We start from the raw sequence: 13,487 nt of genomic DNA, 5'->3' as shown, positions 1-13,487 counted from the left end.
AAAGGGCAAGTCTCGGCACTATCCGTGTTTTTTCAGAAGCGTCTAGCACGTCTTCCTAAGGTGCGCACGTTCCTACAGGGGGTCTGTCATATTGTGCCCCCGTACAAGCGGCCGTTAGATCCATGGGATCTGAACAGAGTACTTGTTGCTCTGCAAAAGCCGCCCTTCGAGCCTCTAAAGGACGTTTCCTTTTCTCGTCTGTCACAGAAAGTGGCGTTTCTTGTCGCGATCACATCGCTTCGGCGAGTGTCTGAGCTGGCAGCTTTGTCATCCAAGGCTCCTTTCCTGGTGTTCCACCAGGACAAGGTAGTGCTGCGCCCCATTCCGGAGTTTCTCCCTAAGGTCGTATCCTCGTTTCATCTTAATCAGGATATATCCTTGCCTTCCTTTTACCCTCATCCGGTTCACCGGTATGAAAAGGACTTACGTTTGCTAGATCTGGTGAGAGCACTCAGAATCTACATTTCCCGAACGGCGCCCATGCGCCGTTCCGATGCTCTTTTTGTCCTTGTCGCTGGTCCGCGCAAGGGATTGCAGGCTTCTAAAGCCACCCTGGCTCGATGGATCAAAGAACCAATTCTAGAGGCCTACCGCTCCGCGGGGCTTCCGGTTCCTTCAGGGCTAAAAGCCCACTCAACCAGAGCCGTGGGTGCGTCCTGGGCATTACGACACCAGGCTTCGGCTCAACAGGTGTGCCAGGCAGCAACCTGGTCCAGTCTGCACACTTTCACCAAGCATTATCAGGTGCAAACCTATGCTTCGGCGGATGCCAGCTTAGGTAGAAGAGTCCTGCAGGCGGCAGTGACATCCCCGTAGGGGAGGGCTGTTTTTTTGCAGCTCTAACATGAGGTATTTCTTTACCCACCCAGGGACAGCTTTTGGACGTCCCAATCGTCTGGGTCTCCCAATAGAGCGCTGAAGAAGAAGGGAATTTTGTTACTTACCGTAAATTCCTTTTCTTCTAGCTCTTATTGGGAGACCCAGCACCCGCCCTGTTGTCCTTCGGGATTTTTTTGTTGTTTGCGGGTACACATGTTGTTCATGTTGAACGGTTTTTTCGGTTCTCCGATGTTTCTCGGAGTTAATTTGTTTAAACCAGTTATTGGCTTCCTCCTTCTTGCTTTGGCACTAAAACTGGAGTACCCGTGATACCACGGGGGGGTATAGCCAGAAGGGGAGGGGCCTTGCACTTTTTAGTGTAGTGCTTTGTGTGGCCTCCGGAGGGCAGTAGCTATACCCCCAATCGTCTGGGTCTCCCAATAAGAGCTAGAAGAAAAGGAATTTACGGTAAGTAACAAAATTCCCTTCATTGCTTAGATTTTTTCAGCCTGCATTGCAGGTTCAGTAGAGGTTTAGGTTTATTATAACCTCTCTTGACCTTGCTCGCTGGATTACTGTATAGCTACATATTGTTTATGGGGGTGATAGTCACAGTTTCAGCTTTTCTTACTAAACATTATTTTATTGGGTGAAGGAGTGTGATCCTCTAAGCGGATGAGAATACCACATGTTGAGAGTTTCACGGACTGGAGACATGGATTGGTTTTTAATACAGAAATGTGTATGGATATATAAAACTCGACGTATCGGCATGTTTTCTGAGAAAAATATAGACAGCACCTAGACACGTACAAAGGACGTGTAGATGTGTCCTTTATAATTAGCTCTAGATGTCTTAGTAATATATATTTTCCTGTCCGTTTTTTAACTTCAGATTCAGGCTTTGTTGTCTTATGTGTTTAGTAGATTCTGATCTTTCCTTCTTGAGAAAATACTTTAATTGTTGTCTTTTTATAGTATATATTTCTGGTCATGCTCCGTCTCATACTTTTTTCTTTAACCTCTTGAGCAATCTTTTACTTGCTGCATTAATTCTCCAAAAAGTGAACTTTTACTTGCTGTCCATTGAAATTAGTGTAGAGACTTTAAACAAAGCCAGATCTGAGCAACGCTTTAGGGGCCAAATCTTTAAAGGAGTTGTCTGACATAAACTCAAAATTTTTTGGTAAGCTAATCTGTGCTGTATTGTCATATAAAACACCCCTACATTGTTATTTTTTGTTTTAAATCTTTTGTTCCTCTTGAATTATCCCTTTATTCTCTGCAGCTCTTTGTTTACATTCAGCACAAGCAAACTGACCACTTCCTGTGCAAAACCTCAGTCAGAGCTGGCACCACCCAGCCTCAGTGTCCAGCCCCACCCCAGTGTCCAGCCTCGCCCCCTGCCCGCCCTCTGCCCGCCCCCTGCACACACATTCCCTGTGAATATTCTGCCCAGCACCTGACCTGTTATCAGTCTAGCAATGGAATAATAACAGCCCCACATCGAGCTCTGAGCCACGCACGCACGCACGCGCGCGCGCACACACACACACACACACACTCACACACTCACTCACTCACTCACTCACTCACTCACTCACACACACACACATCGAACTCTGCACCCCACATCACATCAGGCTCTGCAACCCTCCCCCCACCCACACACACACACACGCAGCGCTCTGTACCGACCCCCCCCTCCCCATCGTTCTGTACCGATCCCTACCCCCATAGTGAACACATGTGGGCTACATTCACATGACCGTTCCGTATTTCCGGTCGCAAAAAAACGGTCCATTTCTTCACGGATGCATCCGTGTGTCATCCGTTTTCCTTCCGTTTTTTTTGCGGACCGCAAAAAACGGAAGCAGCAAGAAAGTAAATAGATGAGTAGATATAGAGATGAGTAGATAGATATAGAGACAGAGAGGGAGGGAGGAATGAATGAATGAATGTAGGGATAGATAGATAGACAGATAATGGATAGATGAATAGATAGATGAAAAAGACATATATAATGTCCTACCCACCTGCATATTCTAAGCTGGCACCCTTTAGTGACTTTCTTGTGGCACTAAAGGGTGCTTAGCCTTGTATTTAGCCAAAAAATAAATAATTAACAAAAAAAAACCCGACATGGGGTCCCCCCTATCTTTTGTAGCCAGCTAGGGTAAAGCAGATGGCTGCAGCCTACAGACCACAGCTGGCAGCTTCACCTTGGCTGATAATCCAAAACAGAGGGCACCCCACGCTATTTTAAATTAAATAAATAATTTAGAACAAAAAACATGGGATTCCCCCAAATTGGATCACCAGTCAAGGTAAAGCAGACAGCTGTGGTCTGGTATTCTCAGACTAGGGAGGTCCACGGTTATTGGACACTCCCCAGCCTAAAAATAGCAGGCCGCAGCTGCCCCAAAAGTGGCGCATCCATTAGATGTGCCAATCCTGGCGCTTTTCCCCAACTCATCCCATTGCCCTGGTGCGGTGGCAAACGGGGTAATATATGGGGTTGATGCCATGTTGATGTGTAATGTCACCTGGCATCAAGCTTTGGGGTTAGTGATGTCAGGCATGTATCAGATAACCCACATCACCGACCCAGTCACTAATAAAAAAAATATAGACAACAAAAAAAGTTTTATTTGAAAAAACACTCCCCAAAACATTCCCTCTTTCACCAATTTATTGAAAAGAACAATCAAATCCGGGTCCGGCATAATCCAATAAGGGGGACACATGACTATCCATACCATAGACAATGTCCCCCCAGTCAATGAAGAACAGAATGTTCCCCATTGGCTGGGAGAGCAATGCAGTGACCTGAGCTAACATCAATAGTCCAGGTCACTGCAGGGGATGACGAGCGCTGCCATCAGGAGGTTAGATGAGATCATTACCTGCGGTGACGATCTCTTCACTCCTGTCAGCGATGTCACTGCCTTCTATGCCCGCCGCGTTCTCAGCAGTATCGCCCGTGACGTCACCGCTAGTGACGTGAGAACGCAGCGGGCATAGGCGGCAGTGACAGCGGTGACAGGAGTGAAGAGAAGATCGTCACAGCAGGTAATGATCTCATCTGCCTCCTGACAGCAGCGCTCGTTATCCCCGCGGCTGCCAGCTCTGCAGTGTGAGAATCTGCATGCGGGCAGACACACACTGCAATGAAGGCAGTCGCGGGGCTGGAGCGGGACACAGACTGCACGGGCACTCCTGCTCTCCTAAGCACTGTAAACAGGGGGCCTGGTGCTGGCGGTGACACCGTGGGCGGGGAGAGTACGGGGTGCAGGGGAATGTGTGGGAGGGTGCAGGTAAGGGGGAAGGGGACTCACGCACTGTACCCCCCAGCAGGGCGGCAACATGCTGTTCCAGATTTGCATGTCAACATGGCACTGCCCATGTTGACATGAAATGACCGGAAGCAGCAATATCGCGGCAGGAGCAGTCACATGACCGCTCTGAGCCGGGGGAGGGGGGCTGACAGCAGGGCAGGTAAGTGCTCACTATCTACTTACCTGCCCCAATGTAGCCCAATAGGGTAATAATAAAAAGAAGTCAAAATAAGCCGGATAACCCCTTTAAGGCTGGCATTGCACACGCTATGCCTTACTGGAATACAATGCGACTAGTAATGGGCGAACTCGCAGATATCCGGGATCGGCAGGACTAACCGGACTTAAATCAGTTCTGACCTACAATTGATCCTGGAATGCGGTATGATGCGTTTTTTTGGGGGGGTTTTTTGCTAGGTGGTGTAGATTGGGTGCCGAAATATGGTGTAAAAATTTCAGCACCAAATATGCATCTCTTGGCAAAAAAATGATCAAAAATGGTTTTGATGCTATTTCGGTGCAGTTCTCTTCCAGGAAGTGCTGAAATGTCTCCACCACATTTCAGCACGAAATTTGCACCTCCTGGCAGAAAACTTCACCCAAATGGCGAGAAAACCATTTTTCTGCCAGGAGGTGCAAATTTCGTGCTGAAATGTGGTGGAGATATTTCAGCACTTCCTGGAAGAGAACTGCACCAAAAAAGCATCAAAACCATTTTTGCTCATTTTTTTTCCAAGAGATGCAGATTTTGTGGTGAAATTTTTACACCATATTCCTGCACCTAATCTATACCTCCTGGCAAAAAAATGCATCACTACTAGTGATGAGCGAGTATGCTTGTTACTACTAGGTACTCGCACGAGTATCAATGTACTCGGGCTACTCGGCGGGGACCGAGTAATCTCGCGATACTCGTGCTGTACTCGGGGTCTTCATGTTGGCGCTCTTTTTACAGCCATCCCTTATGCAGGGATTGGCTGGCAGACCACTGCAATGCCACAGCCCTGTTGTGGAATTGCAGTGATTGGCCAGCCCGCACAGCGTGACCGTGCCTTTAGCCCGACACTTCCCCGCTCGGCTACGGCCCCTCCCGCACTCCACTCCGCGTGTATATATATATATATATATATGCACGCTTACACACACACGCACGTTTTTTTTTTTAATTTACAGTTTTATGGTTTCTACATGCTGCCGGGGGTCATTTCAGAATAATACTCGGGTCTCCCATAGGATAACATTGGGCTCGGTGCTCGGGCCGAGTACACGAGTATTTTGAGATGCTCGGCCCGAGCCTCGAGCTCCCGAGCATTTTAGTACTCGCTCATCACTAATCACTACCACATCATACAACATGCGGTAGTGATGCGATTTTTTTTTTTTTTTTTGCCAAATCTGCATCTCTTGGCAATAAATGCAGTTTTCTGCCAGGAGATGCAGATCTGTGAACTCGGTGAGAGTTCATTGAGGTCACCAATCACAAACCCCAATGGGCGGGGAAAGCAGTGAATATGCATGAGCCTTATGCGTGGCCCCGGAAGTAAATGCGTGGCCTCCGAAGCAGTTAAAGACACGCTGGAAGCTTGGTAAGTATGAAGTGCCAATTGCTTTATTAATTTTTTTTTCTTTATTTACACCCTGCTTTTTTTTTTTTTGCATTATTCGAGTGCTGGACCCCGTTCATTAGGTGGGATTCCCTGAGAATCCAGCACACTGATAATTTTGAAACTGCACGGATCCGGACTTTTACAGTCCGGATCCGACCATCGCTAGATGGGACATATTCACTTAGAGGTGTATGCCACTGAATGAATTTGGTGAACCTTTTCAGTGGCATGCAGCTCACTACTGTAGACATGCTACTACAGTCAGTGGCTGGCAGAGAGATTTTTGGAGTAACATTTTCAAAGCTTTTACAGCAGTTTTCTGAAGGAAAAGCTTTGATGAATGTTACTGTTTTCATATTAGAAATAATTTGCTAGGCGCATGGTTGGTCATTATAATATCTACCCTATACAGTAGTTACAAAGAAGCTCTGACAGTTATAAGCCTGTAGTCTCGAAATGTGTTTATAGTTATTTGTATTATTATCTCTAGGTGGTGGATATTCGGTCTACCTGGAAGGCCCTGTCTCCTAAACTAGACTGTGACAAGCGTCCTCTCGTGCTGAAGGTGTTACATGCATTTTTTTCCTTGGTTCCTTCTTTGGTTGTTAAGACAGAAGACTATGAGGTATGTAAAGCTCCTACACTTCTGTCTCGTACAAACTATTGATCTTGCAATAGACAGTGAATTTAGAGTTTTTCAGAAGCCTATTTGTGCAGATGGAGGATCACTGATGTGCACAGAGGCTCACTGCAGGGCTCAGGCTATGCCAGGGCTCTTGTGCAGACCATGTTCACTCTAAGAAATGAGCAATGTGAATCAGGAGCAGGGTAAAGGGCCCCGTCACACACAACGAGATCGCTAACGAGATTGTTGCGGCGTCACCGTTTCTGTGACGCAGCAACGATCTCGTTATGTGTGACATCAACCAGCTATCAGGCCCCTGCTGTGAGAGATCGCTAGTTGTTGCTGAATGGTTGGGACCATTTTCTTCAAAGGCGATGTCATGCTGGGCAGGACACATCGCTGTGTTTGAGGCCTACCAACGACCTCCTAACACGGTCCCAACACCCGCCGAGGTCGTTATACATGTCGCTGATCGTTACTGCGTCGTTGGTAAGGTCTGACTGGGTGACATCTCACCAGCGACTTACCAGCGATACTTATCAGGTCACATCATTTTTGGGATCGCTGGTAAGCCGTTAAATGTGACGGGGGCTTAAGGCTTTCAAGGGGCAAAATAAGGGGGCATAACTGTGCCATGCCAAGGGTGATTTATAGAAGCCTATTTGTGCAGATGGAAGATAATCACTGTGTGCACAGAGCACTCACGACAGGGCTCAGGCTATGCCAGTGCTTCTGTGCAGATAGTGCTCACTCACAGAATTGAACACTGAATCAGGAGCAGGGTTAGACCTTCAAAGTGCACAATAAGGGGGCATAACTGTGCCATGCCAAGGGTGATTTACAGAAGCCTATTTGTGCAGATATAAAATAATCACTGTGTTCTTGCAGAAAGGCTCTGTCAGTGCACATGCGCACACATGCAGGTTGAGTTCAGACTGTGCACACTGTGGGAAGCAAGCTTTGTCAGTCAGAGGTATCATGCAATATGAGGGGGAATAACTGTGCCTTGCCACGCCAAGGGTGCTAGGAACCCTCCTAATTTCCATGCAAATTAAAAGTATGTTTTTAAGCAGTTTACCTCAAACAGGTGTAGTGCTAGTTTTTTTTTTGGTTTTGTTTTTTTTAATAGGGACGATATCCCCTACAGTTGTGCACAAAATTTACATACCCCGGCAGATTTTTTGCTTTCTTGGCCTTTTTTCAGAGAATATGAATAACAGAATATTTTTTCCACTCATGGTTAGTGGTTGGGTGAAGCCATTTGTTGTCAGACTACTGTATTTTCTCATTTTAAATCATAATGACAACCAAAAACATCCAAATGACCCTGATCAAAAGTTCACATACCCTGGTGAAGAACATGCGGTTTATTAAAGTCTACACTTTTCGAAACCCAGTGGTTTCTTCATCAGGACAAACCAGCATCATACATCCATTGTTTCCCATACTTTAATCTCTGCATATTGTGGAGCCGCTTATTTTATGTTTCTACAGGAGTTGTGCCTCTCATAACTCCATCAGGTGAGCGCATCCCCTCACTCATTCTCCCATTTGAACTCCGTTAATAATAATAATAATAATACTCCATTTATACCCTGTTGCGCTTTTTTTTTTTTTTATCTTTTTAGCCCCTTATACAATTAAATCATTTTATTGACTGACTGTAAAGCTGGCAATACACGTGCAATAGCTGTAGGGTAACCGTTGGTTTGGCAGACTATCGGTCCTCATCTAAAGCCGTTGTGGTGACTCACCAATCCCTCCCGTCCATGTGACGTCATCACAGCCGAGCCGGCCCACACATAAACTTGCATGCGCCGCCACCGCCTCCCCCTCTCCTGCCATGCCTCCTCTCCTGGCCATGTTCCTGAGCTTCACTCACCCGCCGCCTTCCATGCACCCGACATAAATTCACATGCGCCGCCACCGCCGCCTCCTCTCCTGTGGCTCTGCCCACCTTCTCCTGGCCGCGTTTCCGAGCTTCACGAACACGCCGCCTGCCATGCACCTGCAGGGAAACCCGCCAGTATTCAAGGCTGCAGTGTAGTGTCACTATGATTAACCCTTACACCGCCATCCCGCCAGGAAAGCTGTCAATATTCAAGGCTGCAGTGGAGTACCACAGTGATTAACCCTTACACTACCAGCTCCCAGGAAACCCAATATTCAAGGCTGTAGTATAGTGCCACGGTGATTAACCCTTACACCCCCATCCCACAGGGAAACCCGCCAATATTCAACTCTGCCGTGTAGTGCCACGGTGATTAACCCTTACACCCCTAGCTGTATACCCTTTGGGGGAAGGACAGCTCTATACCTTTGGAGGGAGCTATATACCAGGGAGGTGAGCTGTATACCCTTGGGGGGAGGTGAGCTGTATACCCTTGAGGATGAGCGCTATATACCAGGGAGGTGAGCTGTATACCCTTGGGGACAAGAGTTGTATACCCTTGGGGAGAGGGGAGCTGTATACCCTTCGGGTGGAGGAAATCTGTATACCTTTGGGGGGAGCTATATACCAGGTAGGCAAGCTGCATACCCTTGTGGGGAAGAGCTGTATACCCTTGGAGGGGAGGAAAGCTGTATACCCTTGAGGGGGACAGCTGTATACCTTTGGGGGAGCTATATACCAGGGAGGTGAGCTGAAACCTTTGAGGGGGGGGAGAAGAGCTATATACCCTTGAGGGAAAGCTGTTTACCTTTGGGGGGAGAGCTACTCACAGCAGGGTCCTGCATACTCTAAAGAGCTGATCATGTGACCCGTGACTCCTCTCCTCCATGTGACATCATCACAGGTCCTGTAAGCACAGACACAAATCCTGTTGTGTACATTGCACACTCACACACCTCAAGCTGAGCTCATTCAGCCAATGACAGACGAAGGCCGCGTAATGCTAAATTGCAACTCCCAGCATTTTTCACGTCACGTTTTTGTTGCCAGTCGACAATTATCAACTTCCTCTCCACGTAATTCAACCACTTTAACTCTACTAAATGTTGTCATTATTAACTTTAGTTTAATTAATCACCAGCAGCATTAATTAGATAGGAATGGGCATGCCGAGCGTTAGCTGGCTGGGAACAGCTAGTACCCTTATACAGAGGAACACTCAGCATGGCTCAGCGTTCATGTGCCTTGAACGGAGAAAGAAAAGAAAGCCTCTGTCAAACACTTTTGACAGCATCTTACCACACATGAAAACAAAAGGATCGTTTTCTGAAATTCTAACTGCCTGATTTTTCAATCCCTGTCATCTCCTTGAGGGAGAGTTGGGAGGCCCCCATACACATAATAGGCCAGTCCCACATAAATAGTTGGGTTTGGTCAACTTGCATCTAAAGTGTAGTGGGGTCTCTAGTAATGACATTATTTTAACATTGTCACTTTGGGGCTGATTCATCAAAGCTTTCATGTTAGAGAACTGTCATAAAAGCTGTGATAAAGCGTAGTCTTCTTGCGCAGCGGGGAGCTTTGCAAAAAAGTTGCGACTTTTGATGTGTTCATGGCAGTTTGAATCAGCTCCACCAAAATGGTTGGAGCTGGGGGCAGAGCCAGGGTAGCACGGGGCGTTATAATGCTTCCCATCATAAATACAAAATGCTGGAGTTTTGTATGACTGGTCAGTGACTGGAGAAGTATTTCACGGAGGTGCACTCTACAGAGGACGTGTGCCAAATTCATTAAGTAGCATGCGCCTTTAAGGAATTTGGCACCTTTTATTTCCTGATTGGTGTAGCCTGAGCGTGCGCTACGCCAGTTTTGGTGAATGAATGAATGAGTAGAAATGGGACAGGAAGCGACAAACCTCTCCAAATTCATGAAACCTTTATTTTTTATTTTCTTTAGTGTTATTAAATGTCCCTTCCCCCAGTAACAGAATGGTTACTGCTCCCTGGCACATCTTAAATCTACAAACTTAGAAATGTAATAAATGGTATTTGATAGTCTGTTTTCTTCTTTTTTAGAAATTTAAAGCGGATATACTCGGCATTCTTTGGACTCATACTCAGACTAAAGTAAGTCATATGTTTGGGTTTTGATTTTAGTTCAGGACCATTTTAATGGATTTATAGCAAGTTATAAAATAAATCCCGGCTCAGAGACCTAATTTCTAGCAACATTGTGTCGTTCGAAACATACCATTTAGATTCAATCCTGGAATAGGTCTGATCAATGCAAAATAATCATTTTGCTATTGTACAAGGCCATAATACTTTTCATTTTTCTAATGTGTGAGACGGTTTCCCAACACTCCTCCAACAGTGGATGTAGAGGGAAAAATATCTGGCATGTCTTATAATAACGTGCTAGATCCTTTTTTACTTGCAGGACATAAGACTGCGGCTCAATCACATCTTCCTATTGTACACACTTGCACATTCTGCCAAGCACGCATGTGTAAGGAGCATTTATAAGAATAACTGTCAACTAAGGGTGGACAGTTTCAAGAGGTTTTTCACCACTTTTTGAATATTAGCCAAAATAAAGTGTTAGACACTCTTCCAAAACTTCAGGCTTCTCTGCTCCAGTGCACTTAACAAGGACCAGAAGTTATGATTAAGTCACCTAACCACTTGGGCTACTGATAATAATTTTTTACAGTGGGACCCATGCTTCTTATTTTCTATACAGATCCCTTTCCGGTTTCCAAATTATGGTGCAAATCACATTGAGCCCTTAACGTTGTGCCACGTATATGTACTCTGTTTTTAGGGTGATCGCATGTGGAGGTTCTTCAGGCGTTAAAGGGAACCTGTCAGGTGCAATATGCACCCAGAACCACAAGCAGTTCTGGATGCATATTGCTTATCCCTGCCTAACCGTGCCTGTATACACTAGCATAGTTAGAGAGATCTTTAGAAAAAGTATTTCTAAAGATCTTTTATCGTATGCTAATGAGCGAGGGGACTAGTCCCAAGGGCGTTATATGCCGCAACTAGTTTGCTCTCTTAGCATGTTAGTACACTCACAGGGGTGTACTAACATGCTATTCATTCAGCGGTGCAGCACATGCTTGTATTGGCTGTAACCAGACTTCTGAATGCCAGGCATTTCCAGTAATGCACAGTATGAAGCTGGGTGTACGCGTCCTGGCTTCAGAGAGGTCTACTGTGCATGACTGGAAATGTCTGGCATTCAGAAGAGCGTTGACAGCGAACACAGGTACGCGTGGCACCGCTGCTGATGCTGCACCTGTGGGTGTGCTAACATGCTAAGACAGCGGACTAGTCGGGGAATATAACACCCTTGGGACTAGTCCCCTTGCTCATTAGCATACGATAAAAGATCTTTAGGAATACTTGTTCTAAATATCTCTTTATCTATGCTAGTGTATACAGGGACGGGTAGGCAGGGATTAGCAATATGCACCCAGAACTGCTTTTGGTTCTGGGTGCATATTGCTCCTGTAAGGTTCCCTTTAAGCTCTCTCATCACAAGGTTGATACTGGCCATTTTACATAGCCGACATCTGTCTCTAACAGCTGCAGCAAGAGATAAGCTTTTGCCATGTCTGGTAACCATTTAGAAGCCTCTGTCTATCTTTGACAGCGGCATTTAAATAACACCCACAAAGCTGCTTGTGCTTACTGGCTCCCATTGGCTTGCTGTGAATGCACTTGCAGGACGCCAATGGATCATCAGCCTGCTGGTGCCAGCCTTTGCAACCAGCTTGGTAATTGACTTAAACTCAGCTTATATGCTGAGGTTCATATGAGACTGAGATTTACACTATATACTGGTATACTGTGGTCCCCTCAGGGGACTAAAGAATTAAGTAAAAAAATAAATAAGTGTGTGTGTGTGTGTGTGTGTGTGTGTGTGTGTGTGTGTGTGTGTGTGTGTGTGTCTGTAAGTATGTATGTGTGCGCGCGCATATGTTCAAATCACCTTCTTTTCCCCCCTTATTGAGTATAACGAAATTAAAACATGTAAACATATTTGGTATCTTTTGCGTTCATAAAAGTCGGATCTATCAACATATAGAAATAATTAAATCGATCACTAAATGCTGTAACAAGAAAAAAAATGTAAAAGCAAGAAATGTTTTGTTTTTTTTAGTCACTACTCATCACTAAACAAAAAAAATACAATAAAAACTTATCAAAACTTTGTGTATAGCCAAAAATGGTATCTATAAGTCTGTTAGCTTGTTGAGCAAAATCAAACCTTCACCAGCTCAATTGATGGAAAAACAAACATGTTTTGAGTCTCATAATATGGCTACACAAACTAAAATGTTTTTATATATACATTTCTGATGTTTTTTCCTTCAAATTTGGTATAGGTGATCATCTTATTGACCTGGAGAATCATGGTTTACATTTATTTTTATCACGGAATGTATGGTGTAAAAACAAAACCCAAATAACCATTGCAGAATATTTTTCCCCGTTTTCAGTACATTGAATGGTAAAATGAAGGGTGTAATTGAAAGCTACAACTTCTAACTTCACAGTGCCTCAGCACACTGCCATTAATGAATACATGAACTCCAATATTTCTATAAATATTAAAGCGTAAGATATTTGGTTAGCGATTTTGGATGAAAGAGTGCAAAATCCATCCAATCGTATCAAGGAGTACCTAAATATGGATGGTCCTCAAGTACCTTATGTTTTTAAAGGGAATCTGTCACCAGGTTTTTGCCTCCATCTGAGAGCAGTATAATGTAGCTGCAGAGACCCTGATTCCAGCGATGTGTCACTTACTGAGCTGTTTGCTTTCATTTTTATAAAATCAATGTTTTCTCTGCTTCAGATCTAGCAGTTATACAGAGCTCATGAATATGCTGGACTACCTGCAGCAAGCCAAGTAGTCCTCTAATGTTAATCTACTGCTGATTAATCAGTGATTTTATCAAAGCTACACTAAGCAGCCCAGTAAGTGACACACCGCTAGAATCAGGGGGTCTGCCCCTACATTATACTGCTCTCAGATTAGGTGGCAAAAACCTGCTGACAGATTCCTTTTAATGTTTATAGCAATGTTCATGTTTTCATTAATCGCAGTGTGTTTATGTACTGTGTATGTACGGTATATAGCTGTATATTGGCCACATAGAGGATTTCTGTACAAAAGGTGTGCGGAACCTATAT

General features: G+C 45.1%; 1 protein-coding gene across 2 annotated transcripts in view; it reads left to right on the top strand.

Annotated features, from left to right (window-relative positions):
• FOCAD (focadhesin) overlaps positions 1-13,487 on the top strand; it is a 334,145-nt gene that overhangs the window by 144,667 nt on the left and 175,991 nt on the right. For both annotated transcript variants that reach the window (XM_075316251.1, XM_075316242.1), the window contains exons 16-17: positions 6,255-6,389; positions 10,356-10,406. In XM_075316251.1, coding sequence (XP_075172366.1) covers positions 6,255-6,389; positions 10,356-10,406 — 186 coding nt within the window. The remainder of the gene's footprint in view (positions 1-6,254; positions 6,390-10,355; positions 10,407-13,487) is intronic.

Source organism: Anomaloglossus baeobatrachus, chromosome 1, assembly GCF_048569485.1.
Source record: "Anomaloglossus baeobatrachus isolate aAnoBae1 chromosome 1, aAnoBae1.hap1, whole genome shotgun sequence".
NCBI lineage: Eukaryota > Metazoa > Chordata > Amphibia > Anura > Aromobatidae > Anomaloglossus > Anomaloglossus baeobatrachus.
Note: the sequence above shows the minus strand (reverse complement) of the source record. Positions and strands in the feature narration are given on the sequence as shown.